Source organism: Babylonia areolata, chromosome 6 (genome assembly GCF_041734735.1).
Source record: "Babylonia areolata isolate BAREFJ2019XMU chromosome 6, ASM4173473v1, whole genome shotgun sequence".
NCBI classification, from domain to species: domain Eukaryota; kingdom Metazoa; phylum Mollusca; class Gastropoda; order Neogastropoda; family Buccinidae; genus Babylonia; species Babylonia areolata.
Window position 1 is genome coordinate 34,630,837 of NC_134881.1, and position 14,987 is coordinate 34,645,823.

At 42.1% G+C, this 14,987-nt stretch overlaps 1 protein-coding gene across 1 annotated transcript in view; it reads right to left on the reverse strand.

Moving 5' to 3' along the window:
* Positions 1-240: 240 nt before the first annotated feature.
* Positions 241-14,987, reverse strand: part of LOC143283376 (guanine nucleotide exchange protein SMCR8-like) — a 60,428-nt gene continuing 45,681 nt past the window's right edge. Inside the window, exons 23-27 of the mRNA XM_076589582.1 lie at positions 13,757-13,833; positions 10,489-10,566; positions 6,804-6,903; positions 5,038-5,101; positions 241-1,726 (exon numbers count right to left, since the gene is read on the reverse strand). Coding sequence (XP_076445697.1) covers positions 1,668-1,726; positions 5,038-5,101; positions 6,804-6,903; positions 10,489-10,566; positions 13,757-13,833 — 378 coding nt within the window. The 3' untranslated portion in view covers positions 241-1,667. The remainder of the gene's footprint in view (positions 1,727-5,037; positions 5,102-6,803; positions 6,904-10,488; positions 10,567-13,756; positions 13,834-14,987) is intronic.

A 14,987-nucleotide genomic window follows, 5' to 3' on the forward strand; every position in this document is an offset into this window, starting at 1 on the left:
CAACAACAACCTGAAGGTGAGAGGAAACAGAGCATAAACCAGCTTGACTTCCAGTTTCAGTTTCAGTAGCTCAAGGAGGCGTCACTGCGTTCGGACAAGTCCATAAACGCTACACCACATCTGCCAAGCAGATGCCTGACCAGCAGCGTAATCCAACGCGCTTAGTCAGGCCTTGAGCCAGGCCTTGACTTCCAAACGGTGGTTAGCTGTAGAATGAATACGGTGGAACTGTTCAGCACTGAAAGCATGCAAATCACAAGAGCAGTGATTAGGCCTGGTGGGATGTCTTAGTACTGTGTAAGCCAGCCAAAATAATCAGGCCATCAGAGCAAACCTTATGGCTGAAACTTGCAACAGTTCGGCATGGTAAGACTTAAGTGGATGATGTAAAAAAAAAAAAAAATAAAAAAAATGGAAGAATGAATGAACAGCTGCATTAAAGTGGAATTCATTCCAGAGACCCGCAAAAATAATGCAAAATTTTGCATTATAAGCATTCATGAGATATTCACATGCCATGAAAAAAAAAAAGTCAAGTCCATCCTTAGACAGGAAACTTACCTGCCAGTCTTGATTGTAGACATGGCATCAGTACATTAAAAAACAAGCACTCCATGAGAAAATTTTGATTTCCAAAATGTTACTAACTTAGGAAGAAAAAAATGTGAAGGAAAAAGGAAGCACTGATTACAGGTGAATAGTAGTGGAGTGATGGCCAAGAGGTAATGCGTTCACCTAGGAAGCGAGAGAGTCTGAGCGCACTGGTTCCAATCACAGCACAGTCGCCAGTATTTTCTCCCCCTCCACTAGACCTTGAGTGGTGGTCTGGATGCTAGTCATTCAGATGAGATGATAAACCAAGGTCCCGTATGCAGAATGGACTTAGTCCACATAAAAGAACACACGGCAACAAAAGGGTTGTCCCTGGCAAAATTCTGTAGAAAAACCCACTTCAATAGGAAAAACAAATAAAAACTGCAGGCAGGAAAAAATACACACAAAAAAAGAAAAAGAAAAAAAAAGGGTGGCGCCCTCAGTGTAGCGATGCACTCTCCATGGGAGAGCAGCCAGAATTTCACACAGAGAAATGTGTTGTGACAAAGTAAAGAATACAATACAGTACAATACAATACAATACAATAGTATTTTGAAGCTCAGGCAGAAGCAGCAAGCCTTCAACAATCTGATCAAGGAGCTTGGTATTGATGGAGATCTCTTCAAGAAATTCTTGCAGCTAACAGGGGAGCAATCTGATCAAGTACTGTACCTGGTAGAGGAGAGGGGCATGTGAAGTCAAAAGTTTTACTCGGTCATACAAAAGAATTGCTTGACAGCAAAGGCCATGCTTTGTGTTATGCCTATGCATTTAAGCAATGAAAAAAAAAGCTGATACAATTTTTTTTCTTTCAGTGCAAAGTTCACATGCATACACTTTTGCATCAAGTTTTTCGGGTCTGTAGAATTTCCTCTCCAACAAAGAGCTGGTGGTGAAAAGAGCTATGAAAATATGGACACCTTCATACCTTCCACAATGATGTAACTAGAAACACTGGAGAACAAAATAATGGTCCAACATTCACTGCAACTCTGCTCAGCAAAATAATATGTGGTCTTGCAGATGGAATGCAGCTGCCCTCTCTCTCTCTCTCTCTCTCTGTTTCTTCCTCTCAGCAGCGGAATGTCTGAGTTCCTCTGGAGGAGATGGTCAGGGGATGGACAATACAGTCTGAAATATAAAGTTTGTCAAACATGATACCACAATTTACAGTACTGATGCATGTGCATATCTGAACTTTCACACAAACTCACACATAGTATGTATAAATGTGAGCGAATGCATGGGTGTGAGGGGAGTGTGTGTGTGTGTGTGTGTGTGTGTGTGTGTGTGTGTGTGTGTGTGTGTGTGTGTGTGTGTCTACACACACACTCATAAATATATATGATTGGAGAGAGAGAGACAGATGTGTGTGTGTGGGGTGGGTGGGTGTAAAGAGGGTGTGTTTGACACAGAGAGAGAAACAGAGACAAAGAGAGAGAAAGAGTTCATGTGTGTGTGTGTGTGTGTGTGTGTTCATGTGCATGCATGTGAGTGCACTTTTATTTTTATTTATTTATTTTTTTACTGTCTTTTAGTAGTAATAATGATAATAATAATAATGACAATGATAACAATAATGGATACTTATACAGTACACTATCCAGAAATCTGCTGTAGGTGCTTCACAATAACACATTTGTTTACAAAACACATTACATCAATGTTACAAATATGACTAAAAAGCTAAAACCACACACACACATACACACACACACACACATTTATAATAAACAGTTTTTTTTAGATGGATCATCAAGGATTCAATTTATGGTTGTCTCGCCAGTGTGTGAATGTGTTGTGTGTCATGAGAGAAAGAGAGAGAGAGAGATCTACAGGTCCACACACATCTGCAAAGAATGCACAAGCCTAACACTGACAGCAAAGCAACAGGAGAAGAGAGAGAGAGAATGAACTGAATAAATTTTATTTTCTGATGGTAATAGACTAATCAAAACAATGCTTTTTTTTTTTTTTTTTTTTTTTTTTTTTTTAATCCAGCCCTCAATGGGGAAACCAGTAACATAAACAAAAGGGGGAATCATCATATCAGTACAGCATGCATAATATTATTACAGTCATGGATACATGAATAAATGAAATACATTCCCAACACTCAATAGAGGAGAATAAGAGGAGAGACATATAAGGGGACAGAGAGAGACAGAGAGAGAGAGAGAGAGAGAGAGAGAGAGAGAAGGACTACAAAAAAAAAAAAAAAAAAAAAAAAAAAAAAAGAAAAAGAAAAGAAAATTAACATGATTAATCAATAAATGAAATAAAACAACAACAACAACAATAACAAAAACAAACAAACAAACAAACTAAAAAACAACACAAAAAACCCCCAAGAAAACAACAACAACAACAAAAAACCAACCAAACAAATGCATGAAGCAAAGAACTGGAATGTCAGTCTTTTCAAAACACCAAAATAAATCACACGCGGCCCATTCACTCCTGTCAAAGATTCCACTCTCGACAGACAAGACAAGACAAGACAAGACACACACACACACACACGGGAAACCATACATGCAGACACACATGCAAGCAACAACAACAAGGGTGACCAACAATGCAGCCACAAATACCTCCACCCCTGCCACCCCCCTGTCCCCACCCTCTCTCTCTCTTCTTCCCTTCAGGAGAAATTTGCTCCCACACCAAAATAACAAATGTCTATATATATATATATATATATATATATATATATAGATAGATAGATAGATGGATAGATAAGACAAACAAAGAGAAGGAGCCTGACTGAATGGAGTGAGCGTGGAAGCGAAAAAGTGAGGGGAGAAAGAGGGAGAAAAAAAAAACTAAAAAAAACCAACCAACCAACCAACAAACAAAAAACACAGGGGGGGGGGGGGGGGGGTAGTGGTGGTGGTAGTAAAAGGATGAAACTGTCCAAAGAGATGAAAAAAAAAAAATGTTAAAAAAATTAAAAAGAAAGGCAAAATAGTGATCCCAGGGTCGAAACTGCTGAGGGAGTGGGGGCTGTTGAGAAGGTTTAAAGTCAACAGAGTAATATATGAGGAAACGGTGATCCCAAAGGGATAAAACTGTCTTGGAGGGGGGGGTTGGTGGTGGGGAGGGCCGGGGTGGTGGGAGGGGTGGGGGAGAGGAGGAGGAGGAGGAGTAGAACGGAGGGGCCAGAGAGGTGGTGGGATGGTTGGCAGGGGTGGGGGGTGATGTGGGGGGGTGGGGGGGGGGGGGGGGATAAAATATGGGAAAATGGTAACAAGATTGATGTGTCATTCATGGGGGCAAAGTTATACACAAGAGTGGGGCTTCTCTGATGGGGAGGAGGAGAAAGAGGGAGAGTTATGGGAGGGTGGTAGGGGTAAGGGTGGTGGTGGTGGTGGGGGGGGGGGGGTAGAGATGTGGAAAGGGGATGTGAGAGGATGGTGGGGATGTGTGTGTGTGTGGGGGGGGGGATGGTAGGGGAAAGGTTGTTGGGTGTTGGGGGTGAGAAAGGGTGGGGGGCGGGGGGGAACTGAGGTGATGGGTGTGTGTGTGTATGGGGGAGGGGTGTGTGTGGGGGGGGAGGTGGACTGACTGATGTGTGGAGTGAAAATATGGGAGAACAGTGATCTCATAAGACTGAAGTGTCCCTCGGGGTGAAAGTTGCAGAGGTATAAACTAAAGGAGGAACCTTCTTGACAGGGAAGAGTAGCACGAGAAGTCTAGGGAAGGAGAAAGCGGCTGCCGTGTGGTGGGGGGTTGGGGGGGTAAGTGATCGATGTTGGGTGGATGGTTTGGTGTGTGTGTGTGTGTGTGTGCGTGTGTGCATGCGCACGTGCATGCGTATATGTGTGTGTGTGTGTGTGTGTGTGTGTGTGTGTGTGTGATGATTTAATGGTACAAAGGATATGGGTATGTATGTATATGGGGTGGCAGTGAACTGAGCACTTATCTTTATCAACGATGAAGTGACCACTTATCTTTATCAGCAGTAAATTGAACACTTATCTTTATCATAGGTAAATTGAGCACTTACCTTTATCAGAAGTGAATTGAACACTTACCTTTATCATGGGTAAACTGAACACTTACCTTTATCAGCGGTGAATTGACCATTTGCCTTCATCACCGGCTTCATCAGCAGTCAACTGACCACTTACCTTTGTCAGCAGACAATGGACCACTTACCTTTATCAGCAGTGAATTGACCACTTACCTTTGTCAGCAGTCAACTGACCACTTACCTTTGTCAGCAGTCAATGGACCACTTACCTTTATCAGCAGTAAATTGACCACTTACCTTTGTCAGCAGACAATGGACCACTTACTTTTTATCAGCAGTCAATTGACCACTTACCTTTGTCAGCAGTCAATGGACCACTTACCTTTATCAGCAGTAAACTGACCACTTACCTTTGTCAGCAGTCAATGGACCACTTTCCTTTATCAGCAGTAAATTGACCACTTACTTTTATCAACGTTGACCCATATATGGGGCTCCAACTGTGCAAGTTTCACCCTCTCTGCTATGTGCTGCACACAGTATGACATCAGTAGTTAGTTAGTTAGTTAGTTAGTTAGTGTGTGTGTGTGTGTGTGTGTGTGTGTGCGTCTGTGCCTGGGGCTGTGTGTGTGTGTGTGTGTGCCTGTGCCTCTGTGCGTGCGTGTGTGCGTGCGCGCATGTGTGGCCATGCATTTGTGTGTGTAACGATGCATGCATGTGTGTGTGTGTGTGTGTGTATCCACGTGTGCATGTGTGTTACTGTAGGTATGTGGATGCAAGTGTGCATGTGTGTGTGATTGTGTGTGATTGTGTGTGTGTGTGTGTGTGTGTGTGTGTGTGTGTGTGTGTGTGTGAATAGAATAGAATAGAATAGATTTTATTGTCATGAAACCGTAAGGTTTATAAGACACAAGTGCAATGGTAAATGAATGAACGAATGAAAAAACACACAATTAATCAATCAGTTCATGTAGTAAATTGCAGCAGCATTCATAAACAAATTTTCCCAATCTTGTTTGTATATATTCATCATCTGTTAGCATCACCTGACTGGGAATATGTCCTGTGTTATTCGAATTTTGAATATCCTTTAAAAAGTGTGTGTGTGTGTGTGATTGTGTGCGTGTGTGCGATTATGTGTGTGTTAGTGATTATGTGTGTGTTAGTGATTATGTGTGTGTTAGTGATTATGTGTGTGTTTGTGTCTGAGAGAACAGAGGGTGAGACAGAGCGAGAAAGGGAGAACAAGAGAAGGTGGCAGACCGAGCAAAGAGAAAACTGGTTGCAGAACATAAAAAAGCAAAGCTACAAAAAGACAGGTCTGAGACAGCAGACGAATGAGATGGCTTCTGATTTAATAATATTCTCTTTCTTTCTTTCTCTCTTTTTTTAGGTTGGTTTCTTTTTCTCCAACTCTTCATTCCCCTGAAAGATGTGAAAGGAAAATAAAAATAAAAATAATTAAAAAAAAGCTTGAATCGCTTGACAAATAAAACACACAGACATAGAAACACATAAAGACAACACTGAGAAAACAACCAACCCCAAAGTACAACACGGAGACAGACAGAACATGAGAGAGAGATACCAAACGACAGAGAGAGAGAGAGAGAGAGAGAGAGAGAGATACAGAGTGACAGACAGACAGACAGACAGAGAAAGATACAGAGTGACAGAGTGACAGACAGACAGACAGACAGACAGACAGACAAAGATGCAGAGTGACAGACAGACAGAGAGATGCAGACAGAAAGAAAGACAAAAAAACACACAACAAGAGTAACAGAGACCAATAAAGAAGCAGACAGAGACAGACACTCAGAAAAACAGACAGAGGGGGAGAGAAAGAGAGAGAGACAGAGAGACAGAGAGAGACAGAGACAGAGACAGAGAGAGAGAGAGAGACATATACTGATACAGAGAGAGAGAGAAAGGGAGAAAAAAAAAAAATATATAGACAGAGAGTGAGAGAGAGAGAGAGAGAGAGAGAGAGAGAGAGAGAGAGATAGAGAGAGAGAGAGAGAGAGAGAGAGAGAGAGACTTTTATCATCATTGTTATTTCATCATTATTGTTGTTGTTTGTTGTTATCGTTGTTATTATCATTATTATTACCTTTACCATAATCATTATTATCATTATCATAATCATTATTTTCAATATCATCATCACCATCATCATCATCATCATCATCATCACTATTATTGTCATGTAAACACAGGGGCGGCACCCACCTCCACAATGGTGACGTCGTGGTCGCGGACTCCCAGCCGGTTCATCAGGCAGCAGATGCTGGCATTGTACTGCTCCCTATGCCTCTGTAGGCTGTGACACCTGCACACACACACACACACACACACACCGCACATAGTAGTATTGTACTGTATTACAGATTTCTCCGTGTGAAATTCTGGCTGCTCTCCCCGGGGAGAGTGCATCACTACACTGACAGCACCACTCTTTTTTTTTTCCTTTCTTTTTCCTGCATGTTTTGTTGCCCTGTGTTCTTTTATGTGCGCTAAGTGCATGCTGCACACGGGACCTCGGTTTATCGTCTCATCTGAATGACTAGCATCCAGACCAGCACTCAAGGTCTTGTGGAGGGGGAGAAAATACTGGCGACTGTGCCGTGAATGGAACCAGTGCGCTCAGGTTCTCTCGCTTCCTAGGCGGACGTGTTACCTCTAGGCCATCACTCCACTCAGTACTGTTGTTGTTGTGTGGCGTTTTCCACCGATGTTTGTATACAGAGTTGTGCTGCACTCAGTTGTGCTGTACTGTGTTCAGCTGTACTTAATTGTGCTGTGTCGTATTGTACTATTCTATGTTGAGCTGGGAGGAAGGTGGCAGAATGGTTAAGATGCTGAGCTGCCAATACAGAGAGTCCAAAAGGGTGTCGATGGGCGCAATAGCCGAGTGGTTAAAGCGTTGGACTGTCAATCTGAGGGTCCCGGGTTCGAATCACGGTGACGGCGCCTGGTGGGTAAAGGGTGGAGATTTTTACGATCTCCCAGGTCAACATATGTGCAGACCTGCTAGTGCCTGAACCCCCTTAGTGTTTATATGCAAGCAGAAGATCAAATACGCATGTTAAAAATTCTGTAATCCATGTCAGCGTTCGGTGGGTTATGGAAACAAGAACATACCCAGCATGCACACCCCCGAAAATGGTGTATGGCTGCCTTCATGGCGGGGTAAAAACGGTCATACATGTAAAAGCCCACTCGTATACATGCGAGTGAATGTGGGAGTTGCAGCCCACGAACGCAAAACAAAACAAAAACAAACAAACAAACAAACTCGGATAGCTACACAAATATAAGCATGCTCTCAAGGTCTGACTAAGCGTGCTGGGTTATGCTGCTGGTCAGGCATCTGCCCAGCAGATGTGGTGTAGCGCGTATGGATTTGTCTGAATGCAGTGATGCCTCCTACAGAAACTGAAACTGTGTTGAGCTGTACTGAATTTGTACTGAACTGTATTGTATTGTATTGTATTGTATTGTTGCATAGTATTGTATTCTGTTGTATTGTATTGCATTGTACTGTGTTGTACTGTATTGTATTGCATTCAATTGTCTTGTACTGAATTTGTGCTGGATTATACTGAACTGAATTTGTACTGTACTGTACTGTACTCAGAGTTACTGTTTTCTACAGTACTGATTTAGTACTGAACTGTAATGTACTGAATTTGAACTGAACTGTACTCAACTTTATTACACTGTACTCAATTTGCATTCAATTGTTCTGTACTGAATAACACTGTTCTCCATTGTACTGTACTGAACTTGTACTGAATTGTATTGTACTGTACTGTACTGTACTGTACTGTACTGTGCTCTACTCTACTGAATTTGCACTGTGCTGTGTTGTTCTAAAATTATCTGTGCTGAACTGTGCCAAATTTGTACTGGATTTTACTGTGTTGTGTACTATTCTGAATTTGTACTGAACTGTATAGAACTAAATTTGTATTGGATTGTGCTTCACTGTTTTGTATTGTACTGAACAGTATTTTGTATTTGTGTTTGTATTTCTTTTTATCACAACAGATGTCTCTGTGTGAAATTCAGGCTGCTCTCCCCAGGGGGAGCGTGTCGCTACACTACAGCGCCACCCATTTTTTTGGTATTTTTTCCTGCGTCCAGTTTTATTTGTTTTTCCTATCGAAGTGGATCTTTCTACATAATTTTGCTAGGAACAACCCTTTTGTTGCCGTGGGTTCTTTTACGTGTGCTAAGTGCATGCTGCACACGGGACCCTGGTTTATTGTCTCATCCGAATGACTAGCGTCCAGACCACCACTCAAGGTCTAGTGGAGGGGGCTGAGCTGTGATTCGAACCAGTGCGCTCAGATTCTCTTGCTTCCTAGGCGGACACGTTACCATCTAGGCCATCACTCCACAGTACTGCTCTGAACTTGTACTGAACTGCTTTTGGACTGAATCTGTATTCTCTGAACTCTCCTCCTGACATCCTACTCCTCATTTTCATTGCATTGTTGCGCCATCAAATTCTCCACATGATATGCATTCTTGACAAGCAGAAAACGCAGCAACAAACTGAGCTCATCTTCCCAATTTTCATACTTCAAAAAACACTGACAGGAACAATACCTCCATCATCGTAGCATGCGTGAAGACGGAATTAAAACGAAAACAAGGGACACTGTGTAAACTGCAAAAGATGCAGTTTTTTTTGTTTGTTTTTTTAAACAGAGGATGCAGCACATACCTGAAACGCACAAAACTTCTCAGCAGTGTCACTGACCTCATCATCGCATTCCAGGGGTGGGGTGGGGTGGGATGGGGTGGGGTGGGGGAAGGGTGGGTTTATGCTGTGATGCAACAACCTCAGTGAGTCACCCCCCAAACCCCCCACCACACCACAAATCATCACTCTCCTGTCAGCATCTTAGTGGAAGCACGACAAACAAAACTTTTCACCTCACATGAAATTCTCACCACGTCCGCCACATATTTCACGGTCAGGGCTGTCTGTCTTGTTTTTGTTTTTTTGTTTTTTTTTTCCACAGCATGGTTTTAATTGTCTCCATTTTACAGCCCACATTTTTTTCTTCAAAGGAGCTGACATGAGCATGGGGGGGGATATTCGTTAAGATGGATGTGATATTTACAGCACCCTTTGTCACTTTGTGTGAAAGACGTATGTTACACACGTGCTACAATTCTATCCCCTTCGCACCGCTGCTGAATAACAATTAAGACGAGCAGACAGAGGCACTGTTGTTGCCGAGGTTGTCTTATGAAACCTTGTCCAGGGACACATGAAAGTTGGGAGATGAGTCATAATTATACAGTAACTGTGCACAGGTCATTCGCTGAAATCCAGCAAAGAAAAAAAAAAAGAGGCAAATACTGTCTCAATTCATATCAAAACAGAAAAGTTTCTTCTTCTTCTCCTCACTGATTTATTGTCTATCACAAGAAGGTGACTTGCATACATATGCATTCATTCATTTCAGCACACACATGTATACACTCTCATACAATGGATGTGGAGTAATGGGGGAGGGATTAGACGTGGGGAGTGGAGGAGGAGTCAGTCATAAATCAGACGGGCACAACAGCCAAGTGGTTAGTGTTGGACTTTCAATCTGAGGGTCCCCAGTTTGAATCTTGGTAACGGCGCTTGGTGGGTCAAGGGAAGAGATTTTTCCAATCTCCCAGGTCAGCATATGTGCAGACCTGCTTGTGCCAAAAAGCAGCAAAAACTGGGTTGTTGTTGTTGTTGTTTGTTTTTTTTAGGACATTTGCAACAGGTCACACACACACACACACATACATACACTCACAAGCAATACACACACAAACACACACATACACAAACGCGCGCGCACACACACACACACACACACACACAATCATTCAACGAAAGCTCCAACAGACAACTCACTGTGTCAGTCCCCCGGCGTCCCCCAGACAGAAGAAATGGTAGAAAATGAAAGCTTTGCTGCTCAGCTCCATCAGCCAGCTGAAACAACGATGATAATGATACTGATAATAATGATGATGATAATGATAATTTTGATGATGCTACTGATAATAATGATGATGGTAATAATAATATTGATGACGATACTGATAATAATGATGATGATAACAATATTGATTACAATAATGATGATCATGATGATGATGATAGAACAGAATAGACTAGAATGTCTTTATTACCAAGAGAACTGGGGTCACAAGAAATATTAGGGGGGACAGTACATAACACGGTATGAATAAAAATCGAGAATCATACACAAACACAGATACAGTAGAAATCAGGATACATACAAGTGTATATCAATTCAAAAACTTGTGCATACTCACACACACATACACACACACACATGCACGCACACACACACACACACACACACACACACTCTCTCTCTCTCTCTCTCTCACACACACACACACACACACACATATTTGAACGGAAGCCGCATTTTACATGTGGATGGAGTTGATGACTAGATCTTCAGGTAGATGGTTGTTGATTGCACAATTCCATTTATCATACTAAATTTGTTCAAGAGACAGGGCACTGACAGCTTTGGGAAAAAAGTTATTGGTGAAGCGATTGGTTTTCGTCCTGATACTTCTGTTCCGTTGACCAGAGGGGAGCATCTCGAAAATCCCAAAAGCTGGATGTGATTCGTCCTGGCCAATTGATTTTGCTTTTTTGAGTAGCCGCTTATAATGTATGTCTTCTAGAGAAGGTAGATCAGCCCCCGTAATCTTGGTGGCAGTTTTTATGATTCTGTTAAGGGCTGCAACTTCTGCCTCGGAAATGTTTCCATACGAAACAGTAATAGCGAAGGTTAGCACACTTTCAATGACTGCTCAGTAGAAATCAACCAGGATTTCTTTTTCAATTCTGAACTTTTTGAGGCGCCAAAGAAAGTACAGGTGCTGTTGTGCTTTCTTATTAATTTTTTTTCGTATTTTTCTCCCATTTCAAATCGTTGGAAATGACAAGTCCAAGAAATTGAAATTCGCTGATGATCTCTGCTTGCTTGTCTTTAATGACAAGTGGTATGGGGTCAGATCTGGTCCTCCTGAAATCTAAAATTAATTCTTTTGTTTTTGATACATTGAGTTCTAAGTTGTTTTGATCACACCAGCTGACAAGTTCCAGTACTTCTTCCCTATATTTTGACTCATCACTGTTTGTAATCTGCCCTTCTACAGCAGTATCATCGGCAAACTTGACCATGGTGTTACATTCATTTTGAGTTGCACAGTCATGTGTGAATAGTGAGTGCAACAGTGGGAACAGAACACATCCCTGTGGGGTGCCTATGTTGAGAATGCATGTGGAGGAGGTGAGGCCACCAACTTAAACAACTTGCGGTCTGCATCTTAGAAAATTTAGGATCTATGCATACATTGATTCAGGCAGTGAGAGGTCTTTCAGTTTAAAACATAGTTTTGATGGTACTAGTGTGTTGAATGCAGAGCTGTAGTCAATGAAAAGGATCCTGGCATAGCTATTAGAATTTTCGAGATGTCTGAGGAAATGGTAGAGACCTATGCTAATGGCATCTTCAACTGATCTGTTAGCTCTATAGGCGAACTGAAAGGGATCAAAAGATGGAGGAATGCAGGTTTTCAGGAATCACAGAATCAAGCGTTCAAATGTTTTCATGATGACTGATGTTAAGGCTACGGGATGATAATCATTAAGACAACTAGGCTGTGCTTTTTATAGAACAGGAATGATTGTTGATTTCTTAAAGCTGAAGGGACATGTTAAATATGCCAGTGAAGAGACTAGATGATTGGACTGCACACTTCCTCAAAAGGCCTGGTGAGATGTTGTCAGGGCCAGCGGCTTTTCTCATTTTCAGATGACTGAAGTGGCGTCTGACTACATTCTCTTGGACTATGAAAGGGGGGAGTGGGGGTGATTTTGGCTGCAGCCATGTCAGTAGACGATGGCTTGTCAAATCTGGAGTAGAATGTGTTGAGTTTGTGTGGACGAGTTCTGTCAGTGCTGTCAACTGTCTGGTGGGTCGTTTTATAATCAGTGATGTTCTGCAGTCTGGTCCATACATTCCTAGAGTTGTTTGCAGACAGGGTTTCTTCTATTATTTTCCTACATAAAACTTTGCCTTCTTAATGCATTTTTCAACACTTCTTTTTGCCTTATTGTGGACTATTCTATCACCAGTTTCATGAAAAGCTCTCTCTTTTTCCTTTGCGTTTTGCCTAACAGCCCCCGTTATACCAAATTTTGTCATTTGAAAATATTTTGATATTTTTTGATGGAATGCACACACTTTCACAGAACGAAATATAATCACACACTGTGTCGGTATAATTCATTTAAGTCCCTGGCAGAGTCTTTAAAGACATTCCAGTCTGTACATTCGAAACAGTCCTGCAAGGTCTCTAAGGCAGGGGCCAACCACTGTTTAAAAGTTTTTCACGACTGGTTTTTCAGCTTTCAGTTTTTGTTTGTAGACCGGCACCAGATATATCATGCTGTGTGCATGTGTGTGTGTTTGTTAGAGAGTGTGTGTGTGTGAGTGTGTGTGTGTTTGTGTGTGTTTGTCAGTGTGTGTGTGTGTTTGTCAGTGTGTGTGTGTGTGTGTGTGTGTATGTTTGTCAGTGTGTATGTGTGTGTGTGTATGTGTGTGTGTCTGTCAGTGTGTGTGTGTGTGTGTGTGTGTGTGTGTGTGTGTGTGTGTGTGTGTGTGTGTGTGTGTGTTTGTCAATGTGTGTGTGTGTGTGTGTGTGTGTGTGGGTGCTCCATGTAAACTGGAAGAGGCCCAGGTTCATTATTAAACCATTGTTCTTTGTTCTCTCTCCCCTGTCTATTCCTCTTCCACTCTCAAAGTCAATGAAAAGGGAAATAGAGAGAAACAGAGAGAGAGAAACAGAGACACAGAGAGAGAGAGAAAGAGAGAGAGAGAAAGAGAAACACACACACACACACACACACACACACAAATGTACACCTATGCACATATCTATGCACACACATGTGCAGCTCTCTCTCTCTCACACACACATACATATACACACACACGCACGCACACACACACACACACACATTCACGGATACACTGTACACATCGCATGCACATACCAGCACACACACACACACACACACACACACACACACACAACACACACACTTGTCAATCACACTAACAATACCATACCTGTGGATAAAAGCAACATGCTGCGCATCTGTTTTGAAAGACTTCCTTTGCTGCAGAATACTGTTCAACATAGTGCCCTGCAAAAACACAGAAGAGAGAAGATGCAACATTGCATGACAGCATTATCCATCTACACTGGACATAAATCATATACATATAAAATATGAATCATTTACAAAACAAAACCAAAAAAAACCCCCAAAAAAACCCCACCTAAAGGACAGAAAGAAAACCAAGAGAACAACACAAGTAAGATAAACAGATAACTAAATAGGTAAATCTTTTAATATATAATGTGTGGGAAATGTTAGAGGATGACATAAATTCTCCAAGGACAACAACTGGGAGCCATCCAAATTCTTTTTTTTTTTTCTTTTTTTTTTTTTTGCTACCCCATCATCTGCACCGTTTCAGTGGCATTATTCCCACGGCGCTCATTTAGATTCCCCCATACACGGCCACACCCGGGTTCATCCGTCACAGTTCCAGCATCGGCAGTCCGCAGGGAACCATCGAAGTTAGTTCGCCAGGAGGCCACACACCAGAGGAGACCCTGCACTGCTGCTGAGTCACTTCGGTGGTGTTCAGTGGTGCCTGTTCTGATTTAACGCACTTAGGACACCACCTACAAAGCCCCTACTAATGACAATAATGGCTTAGCCGCGGAGCCAGACTGGAGCCATCCAAATTCTACTCTGAGGGAAGAGAGCCAATTGTATATGTTAATAAGACTCCAGTTTCGTCCGCTGTAGACTCAGTCCGATACTGCAGCAATGGCAGTGAACTACAATACCTCATCGAAGTGAACCAGAGACACCAGTCACAGTTCAGTGGTGTTCTCAATCATTACAGGAGAAAAAATTTTTCCAATGGTTTCCCAAAGCGGCTGGTTCAAGGAATTGTCAACACACACACACACACACACACACACACACACGCATGCATGCATGTATGCATGCACATACACACATTCTCTCTCTCTCTCTCTCTCTCTCTCTCTCTCTCTCGACTAACTGATTGTAGATGGCAAGAATGGAATGCTCATGTGCAAGAAGGTGACAGATTTCATGTGAATTATCTGATCAACTCTTTACATTGTGTCCCAATGTATTCATCCATGATTTTGGAAAAACGTTTAAAATATGTCATGACAAGATTTAGGTTTGGCCTTTCAGATATTGCAATTCATCATTTTCGATACACACAGCATAGTGATCATGATCTTATTTGT